The sequence below is a fragment of the Pelmatolapia mariae genome, linkage group LG20 (assembly GCF_036321145.2).
Source record: "Pelmatolapia mariae isolate MD_Pm_ZW linkage group LG20, Pm_UMD_F_2, whole genome shotgun sequence".
NCBI classification, from domain to species: domain Eukaryota; kingdom Metazoa; phylum Chordata; class Actinopteri; order Cichliformes; family Cichlidae; genus Pelmatolapia; species Pelmatolapia mariae.
The window spans coordinates 30,343,466-30,359,542 of record NC_086244.1 but is presented as its reverse complement, the minus strand read 5'-3'; the positions used below and the strand labels follow the sequence as shown (position 1 = coordinate 30,359,542).

At 38.6% G+C, this 16,077-nt stretch overlaps 2 protein-coding genes across 2 annotated transcripts; one reads left to right on the top strand and one right to left on the bottom strand.

Moving 5' to 3' along the window:
• Positions 1–7,999: 7,999 nt before the first annotated feature.
• LOC134618538 (chymotrypsin-like elastase family member 2A) lies at positions 8,000–9,983 on the bottom strand. The gene is made up of 8 exons (XM_063463980.1): positions 9,947–9,983; positions 9,737–9,825; positions 9,552–9,649; positions 9,251–9,373; positions 8,987–9,123; positions 8,531–8,676; positions 8,267–8,419; positions 8,000–8,017 (listed from the first exon to the last, which is right to left on the bottom strand). Exons 1-8 carry the CDS (start codon positions 9,981–9,983, stop codon positions 8,000–8,002), a joined length of 801 nt encoding a protein of 266 aa, XP_063320050.1.
• Positions 9,984–10,972: 989 nt separating this feature from the next.
• On the top strand, positions 10,973–13,987 carry LOC134618567 (chymotrypsin-like elastase family member 2A). Its single transcript, XM_063464026.1, has 8 exons — positions 10,973–11,009; positions 11,157–11,245; positions 11,657–11,754; positions 11,861–11,983; positions 12,117–12,253; positions 12,932–13,077; positions 13,726–13,878; positions 13,970–13,987. The coding sequence occupies exons 1-8, from the start codon at positions 10,973–10,975 to the stop codon at positions 13,985–13,987; spliced, it is 801 nt and encodes a 266-aa protein (XP_063320096.1).
• Positions 13,988–16,077: the final 2,090 nt, after the last annotated feature.

Here is a 16,077-nt window from a genome sequence, read left to right as displayed (position 1 = left end):
CTGACATCATTCATGTGCTCCACTGCAGTGCAGTCTCTGTTTAGTCTGTTACATCTAAGTTTGAATTTATGGAGAAACTCTTATTCTACACAGTAATGGAGGAAAGGCTATGAGACAGCAATCTGTCGCCATCTTGTGGCAAAAGAAAATATACTTCTAAAAGGATCAATGGACTGAAATTCAAAATACAAAATCACAGTTTTATGTGCCATTGTTTTGTTTTATGCCTCTATTTGCAAAGCTCCAGGAGAGCCATGAAACAAAATGATGACCTTGTATCTTGAGCTAATATTACCTCTCCCAGTTCTATAATATATATAAAAGGTTCAATATTGTCATGACAAAAAATTCACCACAAAAGAATTTGCTTTTGCTGGGAAGTAAACAAACTTACACAGTAATCAGTGCATACAAAGAAAATAATGTCATTATCTTTTTTTAAAAGCAGTGATAGGCATCATAGTATTAAATTGCATGCTGTGTCTTTAGTCTGCTCTGTGCACTTACTCGCTTTAAAAACAACTCAAATATAAACTAATGCTGCCAAAAACTAATAACCAATATGATCCATCTTTCTTTCAGCATAAATTGCAATTTGTATATATCATAAATATTTCAAGCCCTTTGCCCAAAAGCATAAAATCAGTTGATGAATTAAATTAAAGATTTTCTAGAAAATATTACTTGCAATGTGTCAACGACCAAGGTGAAAGCTTGAGGCCTAATGATGTAAGTCAGATGATTTCTGATGGAAGAGCTGTGAAAAATAGGATTGCTTATTTAACTGTTATGTTTCATTTTGTTGTTTTTTTCCCCCTGTGTCGCTAATGATAATTAACATGCAAATGAACCCTTGGAGCAAAACAGGGGCATTGTGGGTCTCTGTTAATAATTACTGTGTAACATTATGGTTATAAATGAGATCTCCTCTCAAAGAAGACAAGACAGTAACTGGGGTTTTGACGAAATAACCTGTAAATTAGAAAAATAACACCGGAAAGAAGGAATAATAATTATTTAATGTGTCTCTTCCCAACGTAGGGTGGCACTGTACCAGAACATGAATTTAGAATTTATAAAGACTTTTCTTCTACATGGTGCGCTTGCTTTTTCCCTAAATGCTGTAATGGTTGTTTAAAGTCACATGTGTTGGTGATCTCCTGTTCAAAAACACGTTGATCTTAATTATATATGAAAAATCCGCACAACAGAAGCTCTATATATAAACTCTAATGTATCGCTGATATCCCGCAACCAGATAATCAGATCAATCTAATAGTTGTATAGAACAAGATTGTCTTTTAAAAAAAAGCCCTATGATATTGTACCATATTGTATCTTCTATCTCTAATAATCTTTGAAATCATTTTCTCTTTAACAGTCTTTTGTGTATTATTAAGAACACAAAGCACTCCAAATAGCACAAACCTCCACAAAGGCAGCTCGCTCTCTGGACAGTATTTACTTTGAAGGGAATAATATTAGATTTATTATATTAAAACATATTTAATTCGTTTGTAGTGCAGTAAAAGCACGTGCAAAGTGCAGCCTTTTGTTATTTGCCTTGTTGAAACTACGATTCATCGCTATACTCGACGACGACGACGACGACGACTATGAAAATTCGTCGAAGCGGAATTTTATTGTCGACGGTTCATATAGTAAAACCACCTAAATGATTTTTGTAGCTGCAATACACTACAGGAAGCTATGGGGGCAGTATCGCCTACTGCAGTGCACGAGCATTTTTTTTTTTCAACTTTATTTGAAATTATAAAGCGAACAGTCAGTCATTCCAGTTCAGTTTGTACAGTAGACATACAGGGCAAATAAAGTAACAATATACAGTACAATGAAATAAGAAGGATAAATAAATAAAGGGGGGAAAAAAGGGAATGTGACAGACTTCATAACAACTTCGTACTTGAAAGTTGTATTTGTGACAGCTCATTCGTTAAACATTTCTGAATGAATTTCAATCAATGATAAACCATTTTTATTGGAAGTTAATTTAAGAGAGTTTAAGTAATATTCAATTTCAATCAAAAACAAATTAAATGATGGGGCTGAGTTTTGAAATTTACATTTATGTATATGGAATTTCCCTAATATGATATAAAGATTGACAATGGTACATTTTTTTTTTCTTTAGTTTCAAAATAAGTGATAATGTTCTTCCCTTCAATTTTGATTTCGTATGTTGTTTTGCACAGTATATAATTTTCAAGCTCTCTCCAGAATGTACCACTATATGAACAGCCATAAAACAAATGAGTAACACTTTCAAGTTCAGTTTTACAAAAGGTACATTTTCTATCAATGTCACAGAATCTTGAAATGTATGTGTTGGATGGATATATGTTATGTAATATTTTCAAATGTAATTCTCTAACTTTGTTTGTAATACAAAATCTAAAAGGAACAAGCCACGCTTTATCCCAGTTGATATTATCAAAAATAGCATTCCAAAAAAACTTCCCTCTTGGAGTTATTTTCTTTGCATTATATAAACATTCTCTAATATGTTTATTGGTGCATTTCTTGCTTAAGAGATCAATACCACAGTGCACGAGCATTTCAAACACTGCACCGTGGAGCTGTGACGTCAGCTTGTTATTTTGTTTTGTTCTGTTTTACTGGTATTAAGCAAAGGAGTAAAGATTAGTTTGAGCTCATGCACTTCTCAAACAGCTGAAGTAATGACAGAGAGCATCTTTAGCATGGTATCTGCTGAAAACATCTCTAAGATAAGAGCAAACGTCACATTCTGAGCATGTCCACTGCAATCGTGAATTCATGAACTCAATCACCTGAAAACTTTGTTAACTTGTTATTTTGAACTGGAAATAAAATTTAAAAAATGTATTTGATTTGAAGCTTTATTTCAACTTGTAGATAGAAGCCATTTTTAGTTTCCTATGTCCACATTATTTTTTGTTGTTGAAATATTGCTAGCATATTAATTTGTATTACCTAATATTTTCATGTATTCCATTTTTATTCTGACAGTCCTATTGATTAATGTTTTAAAAAAAAAACCTTTGATTATTTTTAAATTCTTATGTTTTGTAGGTCATTATTTTAATTTGCTGTGGGACAGGACAGTAGGGTAATATTCACAGGTGGGCAGACTTTAGCAGGTGAGCTACTAGAGCCTAGAACAGGAGGTTTGCCCACTGGAAGCGGAGATAAGATTTCTCGAAATAATCGTTGGCTAATCGACAAATCAAAGACAAATTAGGCAGATTGGTCGACTATCAAAATAATCATTAGTTGCAACCCTAGTAGAAACACTTTTTAATATACTTGACATAATTTTGAGTGTACATGTGTAGCATCCATTTCATGTTTTAGTAAGTTATATGTTTAGCAATAAATATCAAGTGAAAAAAAATCACATGTTTATTTTAATTTTAGGAGCACTGTACATGTATTCAATCTGGTATGTGTTTAAAAAGTTATAACCTGTTACTGTACTGCACATAACAAATTCATAATTAAAAATGTTATTTTGAATCCATATATGCCATTCCTTATATGCCTGCATGTTGTCAGTAAGAAACACAGTTTTAAATAACTCTATATATCATTATTATCACTTTGGTCTTCACATTAATCTATTGACTTTAAAGAAGAGATTAATAATAAACAATATACAACTAATGTGTAAGGCTTTTTGTCCATTTTCAGTTGACCTTCACATAATGGATTGTTAGCATGAACTCATGCTACACCACTACAAAGTTTTATCAGAATTGAAAGTTTGTCAAGCTATCACATTTGAAGACAGAATGGCACCACACATAAAAACTATAATACCATAACCTCATTGGCAGGAGTATTAAAAAGCCATAGTAAGTTCATTATAATTATCTTTTAAATCTGAATATAATTTCACAAAATATCGCTGTCATACTGAGATCAGAAGTTACAAATTGTAAGCAACCACTCCAATAACAGACTTATGAAAAAAAAAAAAAACCCTCAAGATTCCACTATTTTCTTCTTTTCTAAAACTTCACCACATCGTTTAAAGCAATGAGCTCCTGTACGGCACAAAGTAAAATCGGTACCAAATGCTAAGATTACTGCCTTCAGTCATACGTTAAAGTCGAAAGGTTATTAGACTGTGTAGGAGGAAGGTTATAAAGATGCCCAGACACACAGATCTGAAATGATTCACACTCTCTACTGCCACAAATCCTCAGATACAAAATGCAACCCTTCATTAACTTTGTCATTTATTGCTGTGGTATCATAACGCTTACAGGTTCTGTCTGTATATTGGCAGTAACTACTCCTAATCACACAGAATACAGAACTTTCAGGATTCAATATTCTAATGTTTGACTGTAAATGTAAAAGAAGTTGTTTACAGCAAGATTATTAACTATTATGTAACTACTGATGGACAGTGACGTTATTATTAATACCATGAGTTTTTCACGTAGCTTGTACAATAGCATACTGGGTACTTTTATCTAATGTAATGTGTTCACTTATTTGTCCTCTAGATGGCATTATTACAGCACAAATGGCAACATGTTGACCTCTGGCATTTTAGTGCAGTCAAGAGGTATTTATATGATTTAACACACACACTTCTGTCTTTAATGCGCAAAAATGATTATGACAAAGTTTGCCTGATTAATATACATTTTTATATATTTAAGACTGCATGAAAACACAAATACATATTAGCTTAACCAGAGCATTTAGCAGCACCACTGATTACAGATTTACTTCACAACCTTTTTGTTGTTTGTTTATTTCAAATAAAAAAAGACAAAAAGACAAGCCCACAACCCAACTCCCTCTATTGCACACAGAAAATTAGTGTTTGTTTGGTAAGTTTTCTTTTTTTTTACTTTTCTTGTTGGTCTCTTTAACAACTGCGTTTACACACGAGTGATTTTGTGTGATTATATTCACACGTATATACGAATTCATGTGATTTTTTTTCTCGCCTTTGTGTCAGTAAGTGCAGAAAATACAAACTTTTGCTTAATGTGCATTTTAAAAATAGCTAATCGCTTCTCTTAACATTAAGATAAGCTAATTTTCATTTAACAACCCAAGCTAGCTCACACACGCACATCCTTACCAAATAATAGAAACTATTTACTCCACGTCGCCATAATAAGTAATTAATCAGCACTTATACATACTGCTCTGTTCTACATATCTCCAGTCCGGTTAAAAAAATAAGAAGGCCATTAACAATAACTTTCATACCTCTGACGAATGGGATGCCAGGTGAGACGCTAGTCAGCCTAAATCCTGGAAGACAACAGTCCTGGGCCAGTCTTGGTAGCCGGGAGTCGGTCCGCCAGGACCTCCGCTCCTGGCCGCCGCCCGACTCACATTGCACCCGACCCCTACGGTGCCTCCTGCGGGTGGTGGGCCTGCAGGAAGATGGGCCCATTTCCCTTTTTCGGGCCCCACGGACTAAGGCCCGGCCACCAGACGCTCGCCCTCGGGCACCCTCCCCGGGTCTGGCTCCAGGGCGGGGCCCCGGTAACCCTATCCCGGGCAGGGTGAACTGTTCCCTCGATGGTCTTTTTATAGGGGTCTTCTGAATCGCTCTTTGTCTGGTCCCTCACCCAGGACCCAACCATTGGGCAAAAGCCCCCAGACAACATAGCCCCTGGGATCCCTGGCACACACAAACCCCTCCACCACGATAAGGTAGCGATTCTCCTCCACTCCGGGTCAGGGACGAGACCCTGCCACAAGTGGAGGAGTTTAAGTATCTCGGGTCGGGAGATCGACAGACGGATTGGTGCAGCGGCCGCAGTGATGCGGACGCTGTACCTGTCTGTTGTGGTGAGGAGAGAGCTAAGTGTAAAAGCGAAGCTCTCAATTTACCGGTCGATCTACGCCCCTACCCTCACCTATAGTCACGAGCTGTGGGTAGTGACCGAAAGAACGAGATCGCGAATACAAGCGGCGGAAATGGGCTTCCTCCGAAGGGTGGCTAGCCTCTCTCTTCGGGAGGGGCTCGGAGTAGAGCCGCTGCTCCTCCACATCGAAAGGAGCCAGTTGAGGTGGTTCGGGCATCTGACAAGGATGCCTCCTGGGCGCGGTTTTCCGGGCATGTCCCACCGGCAGGAGACACGCTGGAGAGATTATATCTCTCGGTTGGCCTGGGAACGCCTTGGTGTTCCCCCGGATGAGCTGGAGGAGGTGGCTGGGGAGAGGGAGGTCTGGGCTTCTCTGCTTGGGCTGCTGCCCCCGCGACCCGGCCCCGGATAAGCGGAAGAAAATGGATGGATGGATGGACAACAGTCCTGGGATTGTGAGGTTCAGCGCTTAAGGACTGTTTATCAGCACTGGAAATTGCTGTAGGTCCTCTTTAGACATTTTCCAACTCAGTACTGCTTCACTTTGTTTCACAGTGAGTGAATATGAGCTCCTTTTTTTAAGCTGCCAATGCTTGCTGATGTAATATGCAGTGAGCATGCAACGAATCCATGTGGAAACCCGTTTATAGCAGACTGCTGGATGACAGAAATGCGTCAAACGCAAGGAAAGGCTAGTGAGCTAGCTGCTAGATGACTGAGTGAAGCCACAGAGACCACAGAGGTCATTGAGGTGGGACCAACTAAGTTACCTTAGCGGTGTCAAACATAAGGTCCGGGGGCAAGAATTGGTCCGGGAAGGCTTAAATCCGGACCACTGGATGTCTTTGCAAAATGTGAAGGAGGACATACATTTTGTACTTTTAACTGTGTTTTAAAAGTTATAACCGTTTTGGACTTCTAGAGCTTTTTCTACTGATAAAAACCCAAAAGACAAAATGCCCATAGAGTCATGTGAAAGATTTCTTTCATTTAATACGGCAACATTTCTTTATCATGTGGAAAAACAGAAATTGTGCTTCTCTTTCTAATATTAGGACATATAACCAATTAAATTTGTACTTAAATTTCTGTCCACTGGCAGAAGTTGGAGTTTCACTGGTCCAGTCCACATAATACCATGTTGGCTGTTTGTCGTCCACGATGTAAAATGGGTTTGACATTCTTGCTTTAGTATAAACAAACCATTTTTAATGACACTTTTTACTGAAGATCACAAATATGTTTTAAAATCTTTATATATGCAACCCTTTAAGTAAGTGTGTAACTATGGTTCAATTTCAAAATGTACATATCTAATCTAATCTTAGCACCCTCTATAGGGTTAAGCAGAAATCAGGCTGGCATCCACACAAGTTGCTGTGTGTGTAAACTACTGTTTACATGAAGGGTAAACCAGGTAGTGGCGGAAAGCGGAAATTCTGGGAAGTTTTGCTGTCACAGTTCCACCTGAAACCATTCGGATAACTTCTATGGAAATTATGTATTCTATTTGTGTTTATGTAGATGTGGCTTCTGCTTTCAGAGTAAGGAAAATTATGGTTTGTTTTGTCTTCAGGGGTGTTTCAGATGACTGCAAAATGGTGTCACGAAAACAGATGGATGCTCTCATCCTGCAGCACAAGCAGCTATTTAATAAAAATGAAGCCTGGAGGAAAAGACTGTTCCCAAGAACGACTGGCCTGTTTTCCCAGCCTGCAGCTTGTTTGCATTTTCCTTTGGCATGTAAAGAATTTTGCCTTTTTTGCTCTTCATAATGTATTTTTGCTTTGTGGTTATTTTTCCACACCCTGTTCATAACTGTTTTGTTTTTTGCACATTTTCCACTGCAGGATGGAGATTCAATTATTGATGAACCTCGGATTTGTGGTGATTACGTTCCGTTCTTTAGCATGTGGTTATTAATTGGCAGGACTATCTTGTAGTCATTACAATAAAATCCATGACTAAATATGAAAATTATCTTACTTGAACAAAAATTACATAGGAAGTTGTTTGCACATGCTTAATAAATGTTTAGTTTAAACTGTTTCCTCTTCCATGACCAAGAAACCACACAGGACTCTGAATTATCCACTGTATGTTTTTTATTTGATCATTTAACTACCTGCTAAGTTTGACAAAAGCCCGTCCATAGCTTAGTATGAGGTCATCACCTGGACAAAAAAAGCATTAAGAGGATGTTTAAAATTGCTCCTGAAAAAGGCATGGATCAGTTTCCATGTTCCTAGCTACCGAGCAGTTGAAGTTCAAATTAAAATTAAGATTGGAGTATGGAGCATTTTATAATTTGTGTAATAATTGGCACAAACAAGTGACAGATCATCTTTCTTTTGTAGTTTTGTCTTTTAAAAAAGTATCTTGTGTACTGTGAGATATTTTGAACAAAAGTTTTTTATACTTACATTGTTGATCCAGGAGATGTAGGCGCTGACCTTGGTGAAGACAGAGGGCTTCTTGTAGTAGTTGCAGCCCGCGCTTGAGCCAAAGCTCACAATTCCATGGACATCCCAGGAGCCATCAGGGTTCTGGCAGTTCAGGGGACCGCCAGAGTCTCCCTAAAGGGCAAATGTGGTAATAGAAAGATGCTCTTGAGGCTAGGACATATTTTTTGATTTAAACAACGACAAATACTTCAAAGTTGGTGAAATAAACTACATTTGACTCACGTTGCAGCTAGACACAACACCATCTCCACCAGCACAGATCATGTTTGTGGTGACCAGATTGCCCCACCAGTCAGACCTGGAACAGGTGCTGTAATCAACAACAGGAAGAAGAGCCTGCTGCAGGATGTCAGCAACAGGACCTCCAGCTTTAGAGGAGAAAGACAACGCATTCAGATTCAGGGCTAGAGTCAAGATGGTGAGATTTAAAAACTGCATAAAAAATCCAGACTATTTTGATTTATATGATGCGAGAGGCCTTTTGTGATACTTTAAAATGTGTATTTTGGGGAATTTCTGTCACTGTAAGCCAGTGACAAGAAGCAACTCACAAGAGAAAATTATCCACAGGAAAACATATTAAAACTTATAAAACACTGAAGACGGGGCTTTGGAGCTTAAAGTGAGCAGCCTTTATAGTTACTTGAACTTTTATATAGTTACTATAATAGAACTTACTCCACAGACGTCCCCAGCCAGTGACATAGCAGGGAGCACCATTAGGCAGGGTCTCACCAGAGGTAGGAAGACAGGCAGGCGAGATGGCGTTAGTGTTTTGAACAGGTGATGACAGTTTGATCAGGGCAATGTCATTGCTAGGGTGTGGATAGAAATGTCATACTTAGAGAGTGCTAACAAACAGCGATAGCATGAATTAAGTATTTGAAACATAATAACATAGTTTCCATCCCACAACAGTGTACTGTGGGCTAAATGGCCCACCGAATGTTGTAAGAGTCCCAGTTAGGATGGACAACAATAACAGAAGGGCTGATGGCGATGGAGCCAGACTCATTGGCGGTGTCCAGACTATGTTTTCCCAGGTAAACTCTGTAGGTGTAACTGCTGCTTGGCCAAACACAAAAACGAAAAGAAAAGTTATACATTTTTTATATACAAGTTATATGTGGCAATATATAATACCCTACGATCTCTACAGTATGCCTGTTTCTGTGCCATATGTGTGCATTCCATTTTAGACGTCTTCCTTTTTTCTCTTTTTTTTTTTTTTGTTTTGTCATACCCGATGCAGTGAGCAGCAGTGAGGACCCACTCGTTGGAGATCAGAGTACCACCACAGGTGTGATAGAAGTTGTTGCCACTCCTGTACTGCAGAGAGATCTGAGGACAACAAATAACAGCACAGCACAATGAGTCACAGTGTGGGGAAAACAGAAAATCTTTAAGAAGAGTTTGAAAGGTGTATACCTGCCAGGGCCAGCTGTGTGCACGGACATCTTCTCCACCAACCACTCTGGTGAGAATGGGGGGATAGGTGGGGGTGCCGCACCCGTAGGCTAAGAGGAAACAGTAGAAAATATGATGATTTCTGATGCTGCATTAGAGTCAGAAGTATTACAGCATGTTCACATTTATTTGCCAACATGTAACATAATCGTCAAAGACGCATTTGCTTACCGCCGACAACAAACAAAGCCAAGAAAATGAACATCATTGTGACTCTCTTCAGTAGAAGTTTAGAGGCACTTGCTACCCCTTATATAGTGAGTTAGCAGGCAGAAATCGCATGTTGCAATGTTTCCCTCAGCACAGCAAGTGAAATTTTGGTAGGAAAAACAAATCAACCTTGGAGATAAGTAACCACAGATATCCCCAAATAAACCTTATCTCCCCGTCTCTACCTCTGTGTGAACCATGCAGATGCCTGCTGAATTGGTCACATCTTTTACATTACATGCAAGAGAGTCTGAAGCTTGGGTATTAAACAAGTCAGTCCCGTATTTTAACATCAAAGAAAAAATTAATTTTCCATTTTCACACTTAGGTCCATAAATTCTGCCCGTAACTACTGGAATAACACTAGCTCCACATCTAAACCATGCCAAATGGGACCAAATAGAATAATATAAACTATGCAAGCAATTTCCTAGTTGAAACTCTTGCTTAAATATCTATAATATTATATAATGATTTACAAGTCAAGGGGTTTAACAAAAATATGGCAGACATTTTTATACGATCAGAGGCACAAGTGCAAATTCTGTGTCACTGTCCAAAAACTAACTGAACATATACAAGGGAAGTAGTATGTCAGTGCTACACTAATAATAATGTATTAGTTCATTAGACAGCTGTGTCATTCTGTGTTTTTTTTTCTTCCTCCACCTACATGAGAGTGCAGCATTTCAAAGGAAATCAGAATAGGGGGCGTTGCATTAGATATGCAGTAAGGTTCTTTGTGTCTTTGTGTGAACTGCAGCATGTGGTGATAAAGTTAAAAACCCTCAATTCCACTGACACGTTTAAAAAAAAAAAAAAAACATAAAAAATACTGAACTCCAAAATACTTTGTCCCATTCACTTAGCTCCACCCAAGCATCAAGGCTTGTCAGAGGCTCAGTTTCCAAGGATTTCTGTTGCATAACAGTGTGAAAGGTATAAAAACGTCACAGGATGAATGGAATCTGTGGAGATACAGCCAAGATGAAGTTTCTGGTGCTTGCTCTGTTTGTCGCTGGAGGTAAGGAGCTTTTCAAACACTGCACACAAAAATCTGGTTTTATCCAGCTGTCTCTTCAGTGGGTATTTTCTACAAAATTTCTACAAAATTTCATGCAGGTAAACAATGTGCATTTTTAAAAAATCTTTGTCTCATATGTCCCCTCAGCCTACGGGTGTGGGCTGCCTACCTTCCCCCCTGTGCTGTCTCGGGTGGTTGGAGGACATGATGTCAGGCCTCACAGCTGGCCCTGGCAGGTAAAATCTCAAAACTTTATTCAGAAAAATCTGAATATCATCAACATAAAATGTATTCTGTTAAAGATAGGCAGACTTTATTTACTGGTAGACTGGTAAATAAAAAGTTCTGGAGGCAATTTTAAGCATTATTGAAGGATCTTTAAAAAAAAAGTTTAGAGTGGTTACAGTACAGTAAATTAAGAGACATAGGAGATGCTGGATATGGTTTTTAAAACACTGAAATGCTGATACAGTTTGGGTGATTTTAGATTATCCAGAGAAATGACAAAGTAAGAACAAACACTTTGCAAACTCCCACAAGGGCGAACAGACTGCAACCAGTATAACAAGCAGCACTCTCATAAAGCACAAAAATCAAGCTCAAACAGAGCAAAGAGGTAATTCACTCTACTCTTATGTATGTTTTAGGTTTCCCTGCAGTACAACAGCGCGGGTGAATGGAGACACACCTGTGGAGGCACTCTGATCTCTGACCAGTGGGTCCTCACTGCTGCACACTGTATCAGGTATAAGAACCAAGAGTTTTAATCATGCATTGAATTACTAACAATCACAGAAACAAACTTTTTGCTTTCACATATCAGCATTATAATCTGCTCTGTCACCTTGCAGCTCTGGCAGGGAGTACAGAGTGGCACTGGGAAAGCACAACCTGTTAGAGACAGAGAATGGCTCTGTGTTCGTCGGCACCTCTAACATCATTGTGCATGAGGACTGGAACTCCTTTTTTATTCGGTAACATTTTACCGCTACTACTAAGAATTTACCTGTGAGACTTGAATATCAAAAAGATCATGTGCATTATGTGCATTTATAATTGTGGGCTGAGTATTTGGTTAAATACAATGTTTAATCATTTCTTGCCCAGTAATGACATCGCCCTGATCAAGCTCGAGTCCTCCGTTAACTTCTCTGATACCGTCATGGCTTCTTGTCTTCCCGAGGCCGGATTTGTGCTCCCCAATAATGAATCCTGCTACATCACTGGGTGGGGTCGCCTGTTCAGTGAGTGCCTGTTTTTTTTCTTTAAGAGAAGCTCTCTTTAATTCTATCCATCCCTTCAAAGCTTCTCAAATAATCATTACGTGACACAACTTGTTATGTAAACTGTCTCTTTCTCTTTTTTTCACCCTTGAAGGGAAGACTATATGGATGTTTTTGATAAGTTGATTTTTCTTAGTCAGTTCCTAGTATACAGTATTATCTTAGCATGTTTTTACTTTTTAAATTAAATCTATACACACATACTTTTACTAACTAACATGATGCTTTTAATTGACACTGGCACATTTTTGGTTGTTTAGTGCTTTGTTTTTCTGGAATAAAGACTCATATTTCTGTTATTAATTTGGATAGCACAGTGGGGAATGGAAGTAAGGGCATACTTGGTGTCTTAACCATTAGGTCACTAGGGAACCCAGTCAAAGAAGAGTCAAAAATCCTTTCAGGATCATTCTGCAGACTAATCCATTATAACTATTTTACAATTAAACAGGGGTGAGCAATTAATTTTTTACAAGGGGCCACATGAAAAACTGGAACTGTTGTGGAGGGCCCCAACAATGAGCTTATAAAGAAATAAAAAACAATATTAAATAGAACTGAGTTCTGCCCTTTGGCCCCCTGGATTCTTTTGTTTGAGATTTTTGTCTGAGATGAACTACGTCTTTGTTCTCCACACAGCCGGTGGTCCCATTGCTGACATCCTGCAGCAGGCTCTCCTGCCAGTGGTGGACTACCCAACCTGCAGTCAGCCTGACTGGTGGGGATCTCAGGTGAAGGAAACCATGGTCTGTGCGGGTGGAGACGGAGTTGTGGCTGGCTGCAACGTGAGTCTAAAATAATGATTTTCTAATCGCATAAAGTAACACTGTAAGAGTCACACTTTCGCACATCAGCTAACTTCAGTTAAACTCAACTTTCCTAAAAGTTCAGAGTTTGCCACACAGACTGTGGAATTAACTCAGTCACACGTTTCCACATGCTGTGAATGAAGGGACACATATTTTTTGTATTTATTCTTCCATCCAATCTTCTCACTTGGCACAACATTTAGCCACAAATAACAGCTAGTGACTAGCAAGTGCAACTCTCATTCATTTTTAAGCAAAGCTATCATATTTACCAGTCAAAGATTCTCAAACATGAATATTGGCCATTTTGCCTTTGCATTAAAATGAGTTAACTGTGGGTTCTGCAAAAGCCAGCGACACAATACAAGGTGTTATTATAAAGTTATTACATTTTTATTAATTTTAAGGAAAAGAAAATTAGATTAATGTTCGAAAATTGTATTATATTATTCCCAATGATGTCACAACCATCTCTACTAAGCTGCATTTTTGTGAGCGACATAAAATGTAAAAGAATCTCTGTAATGTGTGATAAGCAATCAGGAAATTGTGGGCACGTCTAAGAAATGACTGCTGAATGTGGAATTCGCACACTGATCACTTTGATTCTCCCACCTGACTCAGGGAGACTCTGGCGGTCCTCTGAACTGTATGAACGCTGCTGGAGTCTGGGAGGTTCACGGTATTGTCAGCTTTGGCTCTGGGCTCGGCTGCAACTACGCCAAGAAGCCCACTGTCTTTACCCGAGTCAGCTCTTACATCGACTGGATCAGCTCTGTAAGTGTCCATACTTTTGTGCATAATTTGAATGCTGCTAACTCGATTATTTTACTTTAAGTCTAACATTTCTCTATAATCTCTTTCACAGAAAATGGTGGCCTATTGAGAGAACAGCTTTGTGGGATGAAAAACACTTTGTGCAAATACTGAAATAAAGAATATATACCCACAATTTTATTTTAAAAAGTTGCATTATTTTTTGTTCTACCATCTCTGCTTTATTGTAACTTTAGCAGTTTTCTAAAAATAGAAATAGCAATAAAGTATAACAGAACCTTGCTGAAGGAGTCTGCATATTCATATTTGTTTTATTCTGAAAAATACTTCAGCTATTATGTTTGATCAGTGATACTTGGGTAGTAAAATAGTTTCCACTTTTCAGCGCCCTAGAACACTGATGGGAACTTCTTATCAACAACCACTTGTCCTGGACTCAAGTTTCCAGTATTTGTTTGACTTTCTGCATTGCTGACCCAGTTTCCTAGGAAACAAGAGGGAAGTTGCATGCATACAGTCTGAGTGCAAGACCGTTTTAAGAACAAGACAAAGTATACACGACAGTTGATTCTGTTCATCTGGATGTAGTGTTTTCAGTGGGAGAAATGTTTCGTCACTCATCCAAATGACTTCTTCAGTCTCAGCTGACTGCAGGTTTTGATATTAATGATCAAGGAACTGACCTCCCAGCCCAGTTCCTTCAGTGCTGCTAGTTTCCCTCATTATGCAAATGTGCTGTTTATAAGATTGGATAAACCTACGTTCAGCTGAGACTGAAGAAGTTTCGTCATCACTTGGATGGACCCTACAGATCTCTGTAACGTGAAGCAGGCAGCTAATTATTAATCTCCCTGGGCCATTCATGATCACACATAAATGAAATAAACATTGTTTCACGGCACGGGCTGGACTGAGATGTTTAATAATTAATCAAGACCCAGAACTATAAAAAGTCAGAACATGAGTCATGTCTTAAACTGCCCTCACATTCAAACACCCTTTCTATGAGTGTATTTACTGAAAATAATCAGACAGTACCAGGAAACACAGGCAGATTCTGATATCGCTAACCCTGTCTCAATCGAGTGCTGTGGTTTCCGGGCTCTGCTTGAGGTGGTTGGTGGCAGAGCGGTAAAAATATGTTCACCCTCACAACCTCACAGAGAACAGCATGACTTATACATGTTATTAATTTATAACTACAGGTATAAAATATGATGCCTTACCTAAGCTCTCACTCCAGCCAGACAGTAGTGGACACTTTAGCCAAATCCATGGAGGGGACTCTCATCTCCTCTCTCTTGTTCCTTTGTATAGCACACTGCAAGTTCAAATCAAAATCAGATGAAAGCTGGCTGTGTAATTAAAACTATAATAAAACATGTTTTTTTAAAAGCTCTCAAGCATAAAGTGGAAAATTTGGGGGTATTTATTATGGAAAATATGTATATTAGGTGTTCCAATAAACAAATTGTTAAACTATCTATCTGTGGCAGCTTTAACTGTTCAGCATGTACTGTACTGTGCCAGTGCCAGTACTCCACCATGAACAAAATACGACAAGTTTAGATTTTTCTGTTAGTTGTCAGGGCTGCTGAGCACATTAACAGGATAGCTTCTCTAGCATCAGCAAGGATATCTGTCACCAGCAGCATGCAGTAAAGTCTGAACTTCACAAAAAAGAGAATATGCAGTCAGAAAATAACTTACTAAAAGGACGAGATCTCAAAGATATAAGCTTGAGAGCCAATTAAAATTGTTTAGCCACCCAAACAACCATGCATTAACCCCACGCAAGTGCAGTCACCATCAGTTTAATTGCAGTTTTCTCTTTTCTTAAAAACATATTAACCCCAAAATATTTCATACTCAATTAAAACTATCAGCACAAAGGCAAAGGAAGAAGTGCAGTGACTTATGTCCCCATAAGTCTATGTGCTGTGCTAAAAAGATATGAAGTTAGAAGGCTGAGCAGTTCAGCCTCGTGCCACAAGGTGGGGTAGCAAGCCAGTGTGGCAAGCAGCCTGCCCTGAGTCCAGACTGCCAGTGCATCTGGAAAGCAGCCATAATCACCGCCAACACAAACCCCCAGAAAGAAACTGCACTCTGCTGTAAAGAAAAGAAACGATAAGACAGAAGTAAAACAGCAGCAAACACAGTCTAATTGTCTAATTGTTGATTCAATGACTCTGGGACTAT

What these genes read in the sequence shown, in the direction of transcription:
- LOC134618538 (XM_063463980.1), bottom strand. Translation starts at nt 9,983, where the DNA reads ATGATGTTCATTTTCTTGGCTTTGTTTGTTGTCGGCG. An exon ending in GGCTTTGTTTGTTGTCGGCG is followed by an intron (nt 9,826 to 9,946) that starts GTAAGCAAATGC and finishes GTTTCCTCTTAG; the next exon opens with CCTACGGGTGCGGCACCCCC. An exon ending in TGGCTGGGGACGTCTGTGGA is followed by an intron (nt 8,677 to 8,986) that starts GTAAGTTCTATT and finishes TCTCCTCTAAAG; the next exon opens with CTGGAGGTCCTGTTGCTGAC.
- LOC134618567 (XM_063464026.1), top strand. Translation starts at nt 10,973, where the DNA reads ATGAAGTTTCTGGTGCTTGCTCTGTTTGTCGCTGGAG. An exon ending in CTCACAGCTGGCCCTGGCAG is followed by an intron (nt 11,246 to 11,656) that starts GTAAAATCTCAA and finishes TGTATGTTTTAG; the next exon opens with GTTTCCCTGCAGTACAACAG. An exon ending in GAGTTGTGGCTGGCTGCAAC is followed by an intron (nt 13,078 to 13,725) that starts GTGAGTCTAAAA and finishes CACCTGACTCAG; the next exon opens with GGAGACTCTGGCGGTCCTCT.